The sequence below is a fragment of the Mastomys coucha genome, unplaced genomic scaffold (assembly GCF_008632895.1).
Source record: "Mastomys coucha isolate ucsf_1 unplaced genomic scaffold, UCSF_Mcou_1 pScaffold14, whole genome shotgun sequence".
NCBI lineage: Eukaryota > Metazoa > Chordata > Mammalia > Rodentia > Muridae > Mastomys > Mastomys coucha.
In genome coordinates, this window is record NW_022196896.1 from 84,218,967 (window position 1) to 84,236,769 (window position 17,803).

At 43.6% G+C, this 17,803-nt stretch overlaps 1 protein-coding gene across 6 annotated transcripts in view; it reads left to right on the forward strand.

Annotated features, from left to right (window-relative positions):
- The window catches only part of Spats2l (spermatogenesis associated serine rich 2 like), a 178,046-nt gene that overhangs the window by 153,654 nt on the left and 6,589 nt on the right, over positions 1–17,803 (forward strand). For all 6 annotated transcript variants that reach the window (XM_031367545.1, XM_031367544.1, XM_031367543.1 and 3 more), the window contains 2 exons: positions 1,088–1,146; positions 15,391–15,500. In XM_031367545.1, coding sequence (XP_031223405.1) covers positions 1,088–1,146; positions 15,391–15,500 — 169 coding nt within the window. The remainder of the gene's footprint in view (positions 1–1,087; positions 1,147–15,390; positions 15,501–17,803) is intronic.

Genomic DNA, 17,803 nt, shown 5'->3' on the forward strand with positions numbered 1-17,803 from the left:
ATAGATAGATAGACAGACAGATAGACAGATAGATAGATTATAGAAAAAATACACATGTACATGCATGGATGATGATTATGGTAGATGATATAGATAGGTAGATGATAGATGATAAATGAGATAGATGATAGTAAGATTAAAATGATAAATAGATGATAAATGAAATAGATGACAGATTAGATAGATAGATAAATAGATAGATAGATAGATAGATGAGAGATACATAGATACATGGATGGATGGATGGATAGATAGATAGAGAGATGGTAATTTGTTCCCAACTGAAAATTAAAAGTACAGCTCATGTCTGGTTTTATAAACACATCTGAAAAGGGATATAAAAGTTATCTGTGCTATGTTGTTGCTTTTGGAGAGTAGAACTAGGAGATTAGGGGCTGGAATGTGAAAAATAAACTTGAATAATTGTTTTAATTAATGAACTCTATTGGAAGAAGTTCACCATAGCTTTGCTGTGCTGAGGGTATGGGAACATAACGCTTGTATTGCAGAGCTGGCAGGGGCCGCAACCTTGAGCAGACTTGCCCAAGTATAGTCTAGGACCGACTACATCGGAACTGGACCCACCTCCCATCCTTAGCTAGAATCTCAGAAACAAGAACACAGACACTGGGGATAGTCCATGATGGCTTAAGTGCCAGCTTATAAAATACTTATCATTGTATTGCAACTTTGGAATGTGTAAAGAAAAAAATATATCCTGATTTAAATGCAACACCGTACAGGTCTGGAAGTCAGAAAGGCCTTTTCCTTTCAGATGTGTGGACAGTGAGTTAATCAGCAGATGTCATGGTGTTATCCTTGGGAATCGTCCCTCTCATGTTGCTTCAGTTTTAGAGAAAGGGCACTCTCCTGGCATTGTTGCACAAAAATATTTGGGGCTAATGAAATCATTTTGTGTGTGTCTGGGGGGGGGGGGTATCTCAATGTTTGTGTATTTCCATTGCTTGTTGAAAGTGTGTGTGTGTATGTGTCCATTGCTGGTTGAAAGTGTGTGTGTGTGTATTTCCATCGCTTGTTGAAAGTTTAACTTTAAGTTCTTGTTCCTTCTGTTTCTGTTTTTCCCTAGCATCATTGACAAAGAAGTTTCACTGATGGCAGAGATGGATAAAGTTAAAGAAGAAGCCAGTGAGTAGCCATGGGGCTGTGTGATGAGGGGATCTCCCAACCAACCAGAATCAGTGCACAACTCAGGGTGGCATCAGTTTGGGGCAGAACCCTAAAATTCATACTGAAATACTGGTGGGTGGGCTCTGAAACTCCAGGCAGGTCATTCATCTCTGTGTTTCTGTTACATCATCTGGCCAATGACAGAGCTGCAGCCCAGTCCTCATGCACAGAATGCTCACTGAGGAAGAGGTGTCTTTAAATGTAAGGGACTTCCATGTGCACACAGAACTTGAAGTTAATTATATTTAAAGGGACAATGAGTTTAATAGTAAATCTGTGTATAAGTGTGTAGTGTGTGTTTGGATGGGTGTGTGAACTGTTCATGGGGTTTCATGTAGGTGCATGTGCACCCATGTGTGCTTATGTGTGTAAAGGCCAGATGCCAACCTCAGATGTCTTCTATCACACTTGATCTTAGTTTTTGAAAAAGAAGGCCTCATGTGGAGTTCATCAATTTGGCTAGACAGCCAATAAGCTCTGTAGAAATCCACTGCCTCTGCTCCCCCAGTGCTTGTTCATGTATGGCTAGAGATTAAGCTTGGGTTCTCAAGATTGTATAGTGGTTAGCTGACTCTGTTGGTCTTCCCTTGGGGCTCTGAGATACACATGCTGGACCTAGGCTTCCGACCCCCACATATGTAGCAGATGTGATGTGCAGCTTGGTCTTCCTGTGGGGTCCAAATAACTGGAGTGAGAGCTATCCCAAAAGCTCTTGCCTGTCTGTGGGCTATGTTCTTCTAGCTGGGCTGCCTTGTCTGGCGTCACTGGGAGAGGATAGGCCTAGCCTTGCAGAGACTTGAAGTGCTCAGGTAGGGAGGACACACAAGGGTCCCCACTTACTCAGAGGAGAAAGGGATGGTGGTTGGGGGAAGGATTGTGGAATGGGGGTAACCGGGAGGGGGTAGCAGGAGGGATGTAAAGTGAATAAGTAAACAACAAATTAAATTAAATTTAAAAAAATATTGTAAAGTGAGCACGCCACTGATTGAGTGTACACTTCAGTCCTGGTATTAATTTGAGAGAAACAGATATTAAATTTAAAAATTGTCATTTTAAAGACTGTATAATTCACAATTTCCCTGTGGCATTCACAGCTATTTTACCCATTCTCATTTAAGCTCACAAAACTCAGATTTGTCCAGAGGAATTCCCTTTAAATTGCTCCAGTTTGACTTGGGGATGTAGCTCAGTTTGAGAGTGCTTGCCTAGCATGCCTGAAGCCCTGGGTTTGATTCCCAGCATGACCTAAACCAGACATGATGATACATGCCTATAATCTCAGCAGTCAGGAAGGGAAGCAAAAAAGATCAGAATAGTGAATTTGAAGCCAACCTAGAGTAAATGAGACACTTCCACAAAATGAAAAGCAAAACAGTAACAACATTTGTGCCACTTAAAAGTCAGTACTTAAAGCTGCCTAAATAGCTGCCATGGCTATGCGTGCATGTGTGTGTGTGTGTAAAAGCTGTTTCTTTTCAAGCATCTTAGGAACTTAACAATGCACGAATAAACTCTACACGCAAAATATCTCCCAAGCTTTTAATTAACTTGTATAGGATTAATAATTCAAATATAGAGTTGTACTAAATGAAGTGTTCTTAAAATACTCCAGTTCTGTTACAAACTCTGTCAAATATACCAACACCTGCCAACTTCAGGCTACAAAGTTAGTTGGTGTTTTAACTTGAATTTATAGATTGCCTGATAAAGCAAATTCATTATTTGAATGATGAACGCAATTGGGTGTGGCAACTCACACCTTAATCCCAGCAATTGGGAGGCAGAGCTGGGTGGACTTCTTTGAATTTGAGGAAGCCAGCCTGTTCTACATAGCAAGAAACCCTATCTCCATTAAAATCAAAATTAAGTAAATAAATAAATAACACATTCATGGTATCATGATCACTACAAAACTTCCTACATTTAACACAAAATATTAATATTCTGGGTGTTTTTTTTGTTTGTTTATGTTCATGACTAACCTCCCCACTGTGATAAGTGAATAAGTAGAGCAAATGGTAAACCGTGTGGGGCTGACGCGTGCAGGATGCTGTCCCTGTATGATGTAGTCTGTATACAATGCCATCTGTGTATGATGCTTCTGTGCATATGATCTGTGTACCCTGGTACTCTGTATAAGACAAAGATCTGTACAGTGTCACTGTGTGCACAGTGACAGTCTGCACAGTGGTAATGCGGAACATGATTATCAGTATGAGATGGCAACCTACACTGTGGCGGTCTGTATACCATGGAGTCTGGGTAAGATGGCAGTCTGCACAGTGGTAATGCGGCACATGATAATCAGTATGAGATGGCAACCTACACTGTGGCGGTCTGTATACCATGGAGTCGAGTCTGGGTAAGATGGCAGTCTACACGGAGGCAGTCTTCCACAGGATGAGTTTCAGTGGTTGGAACTTTCAGCAGAGACAAGAACCCTCAGATGAGACACAGTGCATGACCGACCCTCTCTGACTTTTGAATTCAGTCTGGTATGTTCCTGGAACCAGACATTTCTTATCTAGGGTTTTTTTTTTAGAGTGGTTTCCTACAAATTCTAAGCTCTTGATCTTTACCCAGGTTTTTGTCTTATGAACCAGCTAAATGGTGGCCTGAACCCAACAACCTTTCAACTAAATCCTTTTTCATTTGACTACCAAGGCATTTATTTGTACAAAATTGAAAGATTAAGCCAAATTCTTCTTTTTCTCCTATGTACTTTGGCCATAATTCAGTTTTCATTTTCAAACAATAGCTACCAACATTTTTAATTAAAAAGCTTCAGATGAGCTGGGCAGTGGTGGCACACTCCTTTAATCCCAGCGCTTGGGACGCAGAGGCAGGCAGATTTCTGAGTTCGAGGCCAGCCTGGTCTAGAGTGAGTTTCAGGAAGGCAGGGCTATACAGAGAAACCCTGTCTCAAAAAAAAAAAAAAAAAAATGTTTCAGATGTGAGGGGAGTTAGAGCAAGATGAGAAAGGCTTTTGTCACCATGTCTATGATCTTAGTTTGATCCCCATAGAAGGAGAGAACCACCTGCAGGTCATCTTCTGACCTCCATGGACATGCTGTGTCGTGTACATGCTTACACATGATACATGCATACAACAGATAAGTACATAAACGTAATTAAAATGTTAACTTTAAACCAAGGAAAGTTTTCTAGGGGCTAGGTAGATGGTTCCATGGGTAAAGAGCAAGTGTGAGTCCTGAGACTGAGCTCACATGTAAAATGCCCTGCATGGAATGCACAGCTGTAACCCCAGCTCTGCAGAGGCCAAGATGAGAGATGATAGTAACCCCACACCTCACTGGCCAGCCGGCCCAGCTGAATCCCTGAGCTCCGGGTCCCGGGAGGGACCCTGTCTCAAAAATATAAGGTGGAAAGAAACAGAGGAAGAAAGACACTGAACACTGACCTCCACACACAGGTACGCACACATACATTGTGCACACGCACATAATACACACAGGGAAAAGGTTTTAAAATAACTTAAGCAACATTTTACATCCAAATATAACTAGTTTTGTTAGGTGAAACTAATGTGATGGGGTGGGGAGGGTCACATTGAAATCCTTAGGTGGCTGTACGGTGCCTCTGATTGAGAAATTAATCTTACAAGTTCCATGATTTTGTCAGTAAAAGTAAATTATGCACATCTTAAATTTCTTGTGTCTTCAGTGTAGCGTTGTCCATCTTTTAATGATAAAAGTGCCAACAAGAAATACTGTAAATGAATTATATATTCTCTCTATTTCATATAAAAGACACAGAAAGCCTGGTAGTTTTTAACAAACTGTAAGTGTAGTTTGGTCTGTTCTCACTTATATCTGAATTATATGTCCCTTGTTACTTGCTGGGCTGTCTTTGCCCCATCGGTACCCTCAGGGTGCATTCATCTCAGCCACCTGCTCCTGGGCCATCCCATCTAATGAAGACCTCCTGCTCTCCCCATCTTCCTCCTTCTCCCTCCTGGTCTTTCCTGAAAGCCCTCACTCAATCCTCAAGTCCCACCTTTCTCTCCGTGCTGCCTGATCACAGGCTCTAGCCTTCTGTTCACCAATTAACTTTCAATTGGGGAACAAGATTTACAAAACAAAGGCTGACATAAGCATAAGTAAGAATTCACCCCTCTGGAAGGCAACCAGATCTTGGGGTGCAGAGTTTAGTATTTGTGTACACAGCACCAGCCCAGCCCCCAATACAACATAGACCACAAATGGTTTCCTGGACAATAGTTGCACAAACGCACTACCTCATCTCCTGAGGTTCACGGAAGACCTCAGGTTTCGTGTCCGCCTTTTTGTTTTTTGAGATGTTAGCGCTAGGTTCCAACATCCATGGAATCTGGAGCATCTCCAAAGGATCCTCATTTTAATTCCCTCCATGAGTAAACATGTACCGAGTACTTCCTCCTACCGCTGAAACTGCTGGACTGACAGGCAGGTTCCATCTAACGTCACTAACTGGTCCTGCCTTCAGAACTGTCCATCACCTGGGCAAGCCAAAATCTGCATTGGAGGTGACAGACTCTAGCCTCTACCCACTTACTGGTTGTGCGACCTCTCACTCTTGTTCATTTTGAGCTGGGGTCTTACTGTGTAGGAGTCGCCGGCTTGGAACTTGCTATGTCGGGTTCTTTATCAGAATAAGAATATTATGGCTCAGCTTGACAACATGAGACAATATGAGCCAAGGACGTAGCAACATTGTATGACATCACATTATGTGTGCAGAGCAAAAAAGCTCTCATTTACCAAATACGTCTGTCAGTCCCGGGCATCATAAAACAGGCAGAAAATGGAGCCATGAGGGTTGTGGTGAGTCTCCCAGGAGTTGTGACGGTCAACCACACCTCTTCACAGACAGGAGGAACCAGCAAACTAAGTCCCAGTCAAGCAGAGAACCATCCCTACAGTCACCACCTGGAACTTGCTCATCTGTGGCCTCAAGAACTTTTCCCATCCTCATTTCCTTTATGTGACATACGAACTGATTGGCGTTAGCTCAGTTCCCCAAGACCAAGTCCTCAGCGCAAAAGACATGTATTTGCCCAAGAAGGACAGAGGGCAGGGAATAAGAGACAAAGACAGGTAGAGAGTAAGGAAGAAGAGGGGGGAAGAAGGGGAAGAGTGTTTGTCCCAGAAGTGAGCAAAGGACTTCCTCTGGATAGAGGGGAGACAGAGTGGCCCATAGGAGAATGACAGTTTATAAAAGGGGAACCCTTGTGTCAGGATGAGGTGTTTAATTTTGATAGAGCATGTTAAATAGGTGAGCCATCGGAGGCTTTTGATTACTGGACTCTAATACTCTGATAGCTGGACCTTGGTAGTCAGCCTCAGGAGGAGGAAGTGGCCAAATAAGGGACCCTCAGGGTGCACTCCCCTCAGCCACCTGCTCCTGGGCCATCCCATGTAATGAAGACCTCCTGCTCTCCCCCAAATATAATTGATACATACTCCACCTTGGTGGCTAGCTTTAAGAATTTAATCTAATGGTTATTTGGTTTGGGGTTTTTTGTTTTGTCTTGTTTTGTTTTGTTTGTTTGTTGGTGTTTGGTTTTTTGAGACAGGGTTTCTCTGTGTAGCCCTGGCTATCCTAAAACTCACCCTGTAGACCAGGCTGGCCTCGAACTCAGAAATCCACCTGCCTCTGCCTCCCAAGTGCTGGGATTAAAGGCGTGCGCCACCACTGCCTGGCTAATCTAATGGTTTTTAACAAGGCAGAGGGGACTGGGGAGAAGGGCAAGGTCTGCCAGAGCCACGTTTGCTCTGCTTAGGCTGGCTAGAGTCCCTTCAGCAGAAAGCATGTTCCTTCCATGACTGCACACACTCCTGTAGGCTAGATGGCAGCACACAAGAGCAAGAAGGCCTGTGGTGCTCAGACACGGGCTTAGTAGAAAGTCTTTATTAGGTTGGCCAAAAACTACACAGGGTGTTCGTGATCCCTGTGTAGCTCCGAACGTTTCTCAGGATGAGCTTTCAAGCACAAAACCCATGATGTTCTCAGGTGACAAACTTTGGTTAACAAGAGCAGTTAGCCAGAAGCAGAACTTCAGAAGTCAGAGCATAAGGTCAGCACATTTAAGAGACTTTCCCAGAACTATGACTTTGATGGACCAGATCTTTTGTTTTCATTTTGTCTGCATGCTGAGTTTTATGGCCTGAATGGTGCCTCCTTCATGAGGTCAGTGGCGCCAAGGTCTGGGGGCCTACTAAGGTCTGGAGCCCTGTTGCCTTCCCCACTGGCACTGGTCTTGGTGAATGAGTCAAATAGTGCTCTAAGGTAGTTGGTCCTAAAGACTACTAAATTTACTAAATTGATACATACTCGGCAGTATGGTTTCAAATGTAGGGCTCCACCACTAATCTTATCAGATGAGAATTAAAGGCCCAGTCAATGCTGATGGCAGAGTAGTTAGCGCTTGGCATCAATTACCTGATTTATGTCTTTCTCTTTTTAAGGGTTTTTCCCCAACCATGACGAGATTTTTTCTCTGATTACTCCTGATCGGTTAGCATAGAAATAGCAGGCTTCTCACAAAGCCATGCCTAGTTTCCTTTATCTCATGAGAAGTCAGTCTAAGTATTTCCAGTATAGTAGGACCATTTCAATAAGGGATTCTAACTGTTGTTTTCATTCAGAAGCAGAAACTTTCAATCTGCTTAGTGTATAAAGTATAAAGTATAACGTGTCAGAAGAGGAACATTTAGTTAATCCATTAGTACATGCCCAACAGGTAGTCTTGGGCCCAGTAATATCACTACTATTACATCAGTAGAAGGGCAATTGTCTAGGTTCAAGTTTTGGATATTAGACACGTTTTAGCCTCTTTGAATTCCTCTAACCTTAACTGGGGCAGTTGCCCATCACAGTGAATTTGTCAGTCAATGGGCTGGTGATGGTCTGGTTACTTTCTGTCTTTATATAGTACCTGGGCCTGGTGTCTAAGCATAACCAGCAATTCTGGCTGATTTCTGTTTGGGAATGATTAACTTTATCCCCAGGAGCCCTACCTGAGTCTGATTTCCCAGGTTTTCCCTGTTTGACAAGGGCCAGAATCTTTTTTATAAAATTATCAGATTCTTTTTAAATTTTATGGACCTTGGATTACATTTTCCTATTGTGCATTTCTTGGGAGGAAACTTTTTTCTAAATATTCATTCATATATTTTCAGGAAGCCTCTATTTTACAGTCCCAATTTCTGCAGTGGAAACTCCCTTGTTCCAACAACTAGGGATCCCAGCTGCAGAAACAGAACTGTAAACTCTGTATTCTTATCTCAAGACATAAACTCCCATGTCTTTCCTTTCTCCAATACAACCAGACACTTAGAGTGGGCATCAGTGAGCAGAGATCAAGATGAATATGGGTCGCTGGACTGCAGTGACTCTAGCTAATACCTTCCCTGTATCTGTCTTCTTCGGTACCCAGGTCCAGGTCTGAGGCCTATTGGGATTGAACCATGACCCCTTTACTCATACCAAACGTAAGACTCAGGAAGAGGAAGAGGGACAAGGAGTGGAAGGGACCAGTGCCCAATGAAACCTTAATTTCAGTGGGTCCATAATCCAGGAGATAGTCCATTTGATAGCAGTGTCTGTGGCTTCTTTCTTGACTTGGGTGTGGTGGATCCTTGCTATAACACCAGCTACCTTTACCACCATAGGAGTCATGACAGTAACTATAGAGGGTCCTTTCTAAGTTGGTTTCAGCTAGCCAGTCTGGCTACTTCCTTGACCCAGGCAACATCCTTGGGTTCAAGCAAGTGCAAACTGGTGATGGACTCAGAGGTTGGTTGGGTCTCTCAGATAATGACTAGTCTTTATGGAGGACTGGAGGGTCAGCAGTGATTTGAGAAAGGAATGGTTAGAGAGTTCTGACAACTGCTGGTCTCTGAGCCAAGGAAGCAGTTGGGGAGGCCTTTCAAACAAAGAGGGTAAATCTCCCTATATGGGTGCAGTGGGCTCAAAGCAAAGCAAAGGAAGGTCCTTCCACCCTTCACTAGACTTTAGAGTTTTGTTAGATTTTTTTTTAAAAAAAAAAACTTACTAATTTTTCCCCTAGACGCCCAGAACTCTGAGGTCTGTATACACCATGAAGTTTTCAATCTATGTCTAAAACTTTAGCTATTAATTGAGAGGTGTGGGCTATTAAAGCCAGGCAGTTATCAGACCCATAGCTAGGGAGAGGGCAAATCACGGGATCCATTCGTGGAGCTTTTTAAGCTACTATTTGAACAGTGTTAGTCCAGGGGACACGTCTATCCACCTGGAAAAGGTGTCTATAAAAACTAGCAAGTATTTGTATCCTCCCCGGCAGGCTGATCTTGGTGAGGTAAGTTTTCCCAGAGTTCTCCAGGGTGTTGGTCTTTTGTGTGGACCCCTTCCCGGGTTCTATTGTGGATTTACCTGAGCACAAAGCTGGTATCTGACTAAGACATCCCACACTAGACTGTCCAGTCTAAGTATAACATTCCTTGATCTGAGCGATTCAGAAAGATTTTGTGGATACCCTCCCCCCCCCTGAGTAGCTCAGTGAAGGTCAGTTACCAGGGCCCTGCCCCTTGCTTCTGGGGGAAGAATTGTTCCCTCTGGTGTCCTTCGTCAACCTGTGGGTTTGAGCTGCCCGTTTCTTCTTTACTATGGAGGCTCAGGCAGCACCAGGTCAGGGCATGTCATCAGAATATCATTAGTCTCCACTGGTCTCAGGGCAGCCATTTGTTGGGCAGCCAGATCAGTGGCCCAGCAGTGGCGGACAGCAATTTGGAGGGGAAGCCAAATAGCTTCTAAGAGGGCCAAGAGGTGGTGGTGGTAGGGTGGTGGTGGTGGTGGTGGTGGTTTTTGTTAGCATCAGAGCATCCAAAGCCTGTGGTGATGCATGGGCAGGTCCACAGACCTGTTGCCAGAGCAACAGCCACCATATTCCCAGAATCCATTGGGCTCACCTCCCACCTTTACCTGCAGCCACTACAGCAGGACCCATATATATACGGGGAACATTCTTCCATCTCTCTTCCCCCTCCCCTCTTTCTGCGCTACTGCCCCCTCTCTCCCTCTCAATTAACCCTCTTACACGTGGAACTGTTTGGGCCTAGTGTGTGGTATGTTGTGACGCTGACCCGCCGTTCTAACATACCAGTTTTGATTTTGATTTTGATTTTTTTTCCCAGCAATGTAAAACCTTCTTTCCCTGTAGCTCACACCACAGTCATGTGTGGTAGTCAAAGCATAGCCACTGTCTGTGTAGATAATGATGGACTTTCCTTTTCCTCCATCTAAAAGCCTGGATCAGACGAAGCTGTTCTGCTTTCTGGGCTGGGGTACCTAGCTTGGGCCTAGATCATTTTGGTTAACTAACTATTGCAGCTCCTTTGTACCTGGTTTCATCTTTCATCTCTCGACAGTCGTGGATGAGCACCTGTGGGTGGTCATTAGGCAAGAGGGTAGCAGGATGGGTGGTGGTAGGGTTCTCAAACTGTACTTGGGAGTAGTCCAGGAGTAGAGCCTGGTACAGGGTCACACAGACATAACTAGACAGTCAGGAATCTGGTCTTCCTCAGAGAAGGGACTCAATGGCATGGGGTGCTGTGAGTGTAAGAGCTAACTTAGTTAGTTAGCTAGCTAGCTAGCTAGCTAGTTTGATTTTTTTTTTCCATTAGCAGTTGTCATAGCTCTTAGATGGACCATCCTGTGGGCACAGGGTCCAATCCTTTGGACAGGTATGTCACAGGGTGTTTCCATAGCTCCAAAGTTTGAGTTAAAACCCCCCTTTGGCTTTTGTCTCGTGGACAAAAAGATGAAAAGGTTTTGAGACATCTGGAAGTGCTAGGGCTGGAGTCAAGTCAGAGCTGTTTTTAAAATATCAAGTGCCTTTGTTTAGTCTCAGTCCAGATTAGGGGCTCAGTGCCTCCCTTTGTGCTAGTGTCTATACACTAGCCTTGCTATTTCCACAAACTCGGGCCAAGAATCCAATAGTTGTTCAATCCCCAAGGCTGAATATCTTAGCTTGTCTTCAATGGTTTATATTAGAGTCCTGAAGAAGTAGGTTGTAAACCAGTGAAGGAATGCTTTGGCAGCAGAATAAATGAACTTGCCATTGGAAGAAAGGCAAGCAGGAAAAAAAACCAAAAACTTCCTTCTCCAATGACCTGTTTTTGGGAACTGCCATCAGAAGGTGTGGCCTAGATTTCAGATGGGCTTTTCTACTTCAAATGACCCAATCAAGACAGTTCTTCACAGGCATACCCAACAGATTAGGTTTTAGTTTATTCTAAATGTCTTTAAGTTGACAACCAAGACCAGCCATCACTGATTGTAAAATCAGTATATTGTCTATCAATGGCAATATCCAGTAATTGTGAACACTGATGTAATGATTTTAAAGGTATATTCTAGACGAGTATATCTCACCTTGTTACTGATACAACAGTGCTCTGTGTGTATAGTTTGCAAATGTTGCTGCTGCTTAGTTGTACAGGGACCCTGCAGGAGGTGCAGGATTATGATATTTTAAGAAATAAACATCTATATCACTAGACATTGAGACTTTGTCTGCCTCCCTGGGGAACTCAAGGCCACACAGATATGTTCCTGACAGGTTTACTAGAGATGTGGGAAGAAAATATGACTTCGTATTAACACGAGCGTGTTATGAAGTAAAATAGCAAATTCTCAAGAGCTGTTATGGAATATGGATTTCAGTGAGCCTCTGTGCTTGAAGAAACCCTTGCACTCTTAACACCTGGCCCCAAGATTCTAAACGCACTCTCTGCTGACGGGCATTATTGGAGAAGCCTTAAGACTTCCACAAGTCAAGTGATAGGAACCAAGCTTCTAGTGTGTTCTGAGAACCTGAAGGGATTTACAAATCCTATTGAGAAAATGGATTTCAGCATGCCAGATACTGTTTATAAAGTTGCATAGATAATGTTAAGTTTTGCATGCAGAGGGGACCCAAGCTGCATGGCACTGTCTCCCTCTACAGATTTCTGAAGGCATGGTGCTTTCAAAACATGCATATTACTCTACTTGAAATCCCAGCATCAGTGATCTTAAGAACTGATCTGTTTCTGTTGATGCTTTCTGGTTTTGTGATTGACATACTGGAGGTGGAAATGTGCGCCCCTAAAGAATATTGGCTTTAGATCTTAACTTTTAAGACTTTTTCATAATGAAAGGCTTTGAAATGTTAATGAGACTATATGTAAAAATGCACCCTAGCTTGCTGATGCAGTCCTCATTTTCGTGATTTGCATGAGTTTAAACTCAGAACTTATTGGTGAGTTTGCACCTGCATTCCCATTTTAGGGCCCGTTTAGATCTATTTTTACAAAGTCTTCTGTATCAAGTGAATGCCCAAGTTCTACATAATCAGGAAGAACAATGGCCCCCTAATTGTCACCAGCTTCACAAATGATCCAGTAGGAAGAGCTGGATCTGCATAGCCTGCAGTCACTGACAGTCTGCTGACCCCTTTGCTCGATGCTTTGCAAGTCTGGGTCTTTAGAATTTGTATGTTTTTTTTTTTTTAATCTTACTTTGTAAGAAGAAAGCATAGCATTTCCTATTTTGACTCAATAATCATTTTCTCGTGTTGCAGACCTCATTCCCAGCCACATGTTTGATTATAATGACAAATATGTAACTAATAAAAAAAGCTATAGGTCCTAAAACTTTTTTGTGAGTACTGGGTGGGGTGCTAGTTTACGTGTGTGGAGCATGTGTGAGCATACACACACACATTTGCATGTGTGTGTACGTGGAGTATGGAGCTCAATATAGAATATCCTCCCCTACCATTCCCCAGCCTTTTTTTTTTTTTTTTTTTTTTTTTTGAGGATACTGACAAGCACAGCTCTGCCCAGCTTTTTACAAGCTGGAGATCTGAATTTGCTTCACACTTCGTCCACAGAGCCAGCTTCCGGACCCTCAACCTAGACAGTCCTGAGTGGGACAGGAACTTCAGTTCTTATTTTGCTATCCTTTCAATTAATGGGCCCATCCAATCAATGAACCCTTCATTCAGCTCCCGTGCCCCTGCTGTGCTCTATGCACAGGTACTGTGACCACAAAGAATTCTACAGTTCAGTCTTACTCTAGCCCCATGAGTGACTGAAGATGTATATAGTTGGGTAACATGTTATCAGAAGAGCATGTAGAGATGGTGGCTCACTGGGCACCGTGTCATTTGGGATGCTGAGCAAATATGGCTAGAAATGCTGTTTTTAAAACAGGGCTTCATATGTCCCAGGCTGATCCCAACTCACTGTGTAGCTAGGGATGACTTTGAACTTCCGGTTCTTCTGCCTCTCCCTCCCAGGCGGGGGTTCCAGGCATCTGCCACCATCCTTCATCACGTAGTGAGAAATGAACTTGGACCATACGCATGACGAGCAAAAAGGCCGTCAAGTGAGCCGTGTCCCTAGCTCAGATTCCAATGTTTTAAGAGCCCCTTAGAAATCTCTTTCAAATGGAATTTCTTACTTTCTAAATGTGGATAGTCAATTTGTAAAAGTAACGTGCAGGTGAACCAAACATGTGTTCTCTGGTCAGAAATAATCGCAGGCTGCTATTCTGTGATCTCTGGCAACCAGCTGTCCTGAGACACCATTCGGTATGAGCCTTTCAGCATTCCGGGGAGGATTCCTCAGTCACAGTATCCAGACATGGGGTTGTTTTTTGTTTTTTGTTTTTTGTTTTTTTTCCGGTAGATTTCTGAATTCTAAAGGACCAGTAGGTATAGATCAGTCTGCCCAGCCATCTGCTAAGCAGGGGAGCCAGGTGAGTAACCAAAGGATGATTAGTGTAATTGGGCAGATGATCAGGCCTTATCCTGCAGGTTATTTTATTGGCATCTCAACATTGATATTGACATAAACAGAAAACACCTGTCTGTCTGAAGAATGGTTGCTTGTGTGCATCCCTCACTGTGCAGCAAACCTTAACCCTTGCCTGCTTGTGTGCATCTCTCTATTTTGTTGTTGTTTTTGTTCCTTCGCCTTGCTTTGGTGTTTGAAGTGACTTGTTTGACGTTGTAGCTATTAAGACCTCTTAGTATCCGAAATCGCATTGCTTGGCTCTGTGTGATGGCAGGGGTTTGAAATCCCAGCACAGGGAGGCTGAGGCAGGAGGAACTTCGAAGCCAGCTGACCTACCCAATGAAATGGTATTTCAAAAATATCGAAATCACAAAGATGCATTGTTTGGCTCCGTGTGCTGTGAATGTGGTCTATGAGAGCAGTTTATCCTTGCGTGGCCAGGATGGAAAACAATTCAACATCTGCGTTATCCTACATGGGCTATCTTTCCTTAGGGCTCAACAGGTTTCGCCAAGAGGGACAAAGGAAATGCATGATGAATTAGAGTGCCTCTACCCTGTGCAGAGGGAGTTCCATCTTGCTTGCTTTTGTGCTCTGTGCTCTTGGGAAACACACACAGGCTAACCTGGGCTTCTGTGTCTGTCTGAAACTTGAGTTCTTCTGACAGAGATGAGGAAGTAAGGTAGCACGGAATTCCCCACTGTCCTCTCTAAGGTGCAGATGCTGAAGAATGCACGCAAATCCAGTTCAAAGTGGCCTGGCATGCCCTTGAAATTTTTCTACTTGGAATACTTCGAGCAAAGGCACAAGACACTCTGGTCTGGAACTTCTCTCTGTTTGCAAAAAAAAAAAAAAGAACAGAAATATATCTGCAGAGCATCAAATGCAAAAGCATTTTTCAGCTCATAAAAAGTGGATAGAGTAAATCCTCTATGTCACATTACAACATCACAGCTAGTTACCCCAAGAGACTGTGTTTTAAAATATTCCAGTCTGGGGAATCAAACACAGGACCTTTTATGTACTACATAAATGCTCTACCACTGACCTACCACCAAGGCTGTGTTTGGTGAAATGTGATGCCGTTAGAATTTAATGGCATAGCACATACAGGAGGGTGGTGGCTGTTGCTTCGTGGACTTGTCATTGCCAGATTAAGGAAGTAATCTCAGATGCCAGGGTAAAGAAGGAAGGAAAGCGGTGTACCTCTACAGTGCCCCAGGGAACTGAGTTAAATTAGGGGTCATTGTTGGTACCAAACATGAAGAGCCAGCCATTCTTAACCAACTCATGGTCCTGCAAATCGGCTCCAGGAACCCCACCTGTTTACTGTGATTACATCTCGGTCCCTAACACGTTGTACCTTCTCATTTGTCAGTGGACATCCTAACTGCCCGTCAGAAGAAAGCGGAGGAGCTGAAGAGACTGACCGATCTAGCCAGTCAAATGGCAGAGATGCAGCTGGCCGAACTCAGAGCCGAGATTAAGGTCAGTTCTGTGAACCCAACTGAACACTGAGGAGCAGGCTCCATGCGTTTGCTTTGTATCAATAGACGGCTGCTCTGATACTCTGATACACATGCCCAGCCCACTCCCACTGGGTTGAAATACAGAAAGGCGAAGAAACAGTCACTTCCCTTAAGTAAAGTAGGTTTGATGGGATATATTATTAAAACAGAGAGGGAGATGTCAGTCAAGATGAACCCATTAAAGTGTATATAAACATAGTTATCTGCAATATGATTTTTACTCTGTATAATTTATGCCTGTGTTTATAAGCATACACTCATGTGAGTATATCTTAACAGAAGGTTAAGAAGCATCCTTAATAATTGTCTACTTTAATTCCCTTTTTTGATAAGATTACTACCCACAAATATATGTTTATTAGATTGCTTCCACTGCAAGGAATATAAACTGAACCTGACTAATCGGAAGCAGAATTTGAAATAATACTGAGTGTAAGTCACCAAAGCTGAGTGTTTCTGAAGACCTGGGTCTACAACTAGGCATGAACCAGTGTTATTTGGGTAGTAATACCGGAAAAATAATAATAATTCCCAAATTCTCTATTCAGGGCACAGTGGCATTGAGTGCCCTCCAAAAGCCATAGCCCTTGTGCCATACTGTGATTCAAGCCACTGAGAGAGGGGCTCTGACCGCTCTGTTTGACCAACACTCATTATTTGGCCAAGAGAGGGAGATGTGACACTTCAATGTATACACTCAGACTGAATCTCATGAACAGCACTGGGTAAAGTTTCTAGAAGGAGCTGTGGTTACCAGGAAGGCAGAAGTGTTTATAATGAAGCAGGGAGGTAAAGTCGATTCTTCTCTTCTTTTATGCCCAGTTATTAAACACACACTGCATATGCACACACATGCACCCAGCTTCTCTCTGGCTTCTAGAAACCTAGAATATTCTAGAACATAGCTGCCTCTAGCTTTAGAACAGTGTCTGCCCGCATCAGTGTAAAGCTGATTGGCAACAGGAGAAATGCCTTATGATGGTTGATCCCCTCCGTCCTGGTTAGGCATGGAAGGGAGCTCAGGGAGCAAGGGATTTGGTGTTCAGAGTCCCTGACTTAGGTGCTCCCCTCTCACCTCCCTTCTGGCTTCTGTTTCTTCTTACTCAGCCAATTGTAAGGTCTCCTCAAGAGTCCCTCTGCAGCCTACCTTCTCCTCTCCACCCCAGGGCCAGAGTTAAACTCCCCCAACAGACTTGGCCTCCCTCAGCATGACCCATCCCTCCCCTTGGGATACAATACACAACAGGACTCAGTACCAATTGCAACACCCATTTCCCCTGAAGAGTCCAGCTCATTAGTACCTCAAGTGAGGATGTGGGGTTGCAGCTTTGCAGTCAATTGAAATCAACTTTCTCCCAAGTTTCATTCCTGCCTATCAAAATCCCACTTTTCATTACATGGTTGGTAGCACAGGCTCTGGAGTAAAACAATATAGCTCCAGCATTTTCTACTTCTGTGGCCTGGATAAATTACATATTGTCTTAGGTTCTCAGAGCCCAGATCTGTCATCTGTAAAACAGAGGTAATATAAAAACACTGGCTTCCTGATAATGTGACAGGGCGAAAAGGTCAGCATCTGCTTTAATTTTTTTAACTGTTCCCACTCCCACATTCTCTCGTATGTAACTGTTCACATGTCACTCGGTGAGAGAGAATTTCTTGCGGAGCATCAGCCACATTCATCCTTGAATTTAATGTCTCTCTTCCCCATTGCCATGTGGTAAACTCCTTGATTCTCTAGGAGGGTTTGACTCATAGTTATTTCTTATATTTCTCACTGCGCCATCTACACGTAGATCTTAATTTCAAGTTGAGTTTAAATGAATTGGAAACTAAAACTCTCCGCTCCCTATAGCAGGCCCTTGAAATTCCATTGTGAAGATAATGTTTTCTAGATGTAGAAGACTTTTTGGTCTTCTTGATTTCTTATTAAAATAGAGGTGTGTGTCTGTGGAGGGTGGCACATTTCCTTTTGACAGGTAATACCATTCCAGGCCCTTGGCCAAACTAGGCAGCCCCTGCTGGACTGCACCTCGGAAAGGTGCTCTAGTGAGGGATGCTAAAAAGTAAGCCCAGATAAGCCCAGACATAGAGTTCGCTCATCATCTGTCTAAGCCGCATGGGAGAAAGTCAGGACTCCTCCTGATTCCCAGAAGGTGACCAGGGTTGTGGAGGGCAGAACCAAGGCCCACTTAGTGGCACCCCAGTGGGAATGAGCTCCAGTCATCCCCTCAAGTCAGCCATCAGTGGGCACAGGAAGAG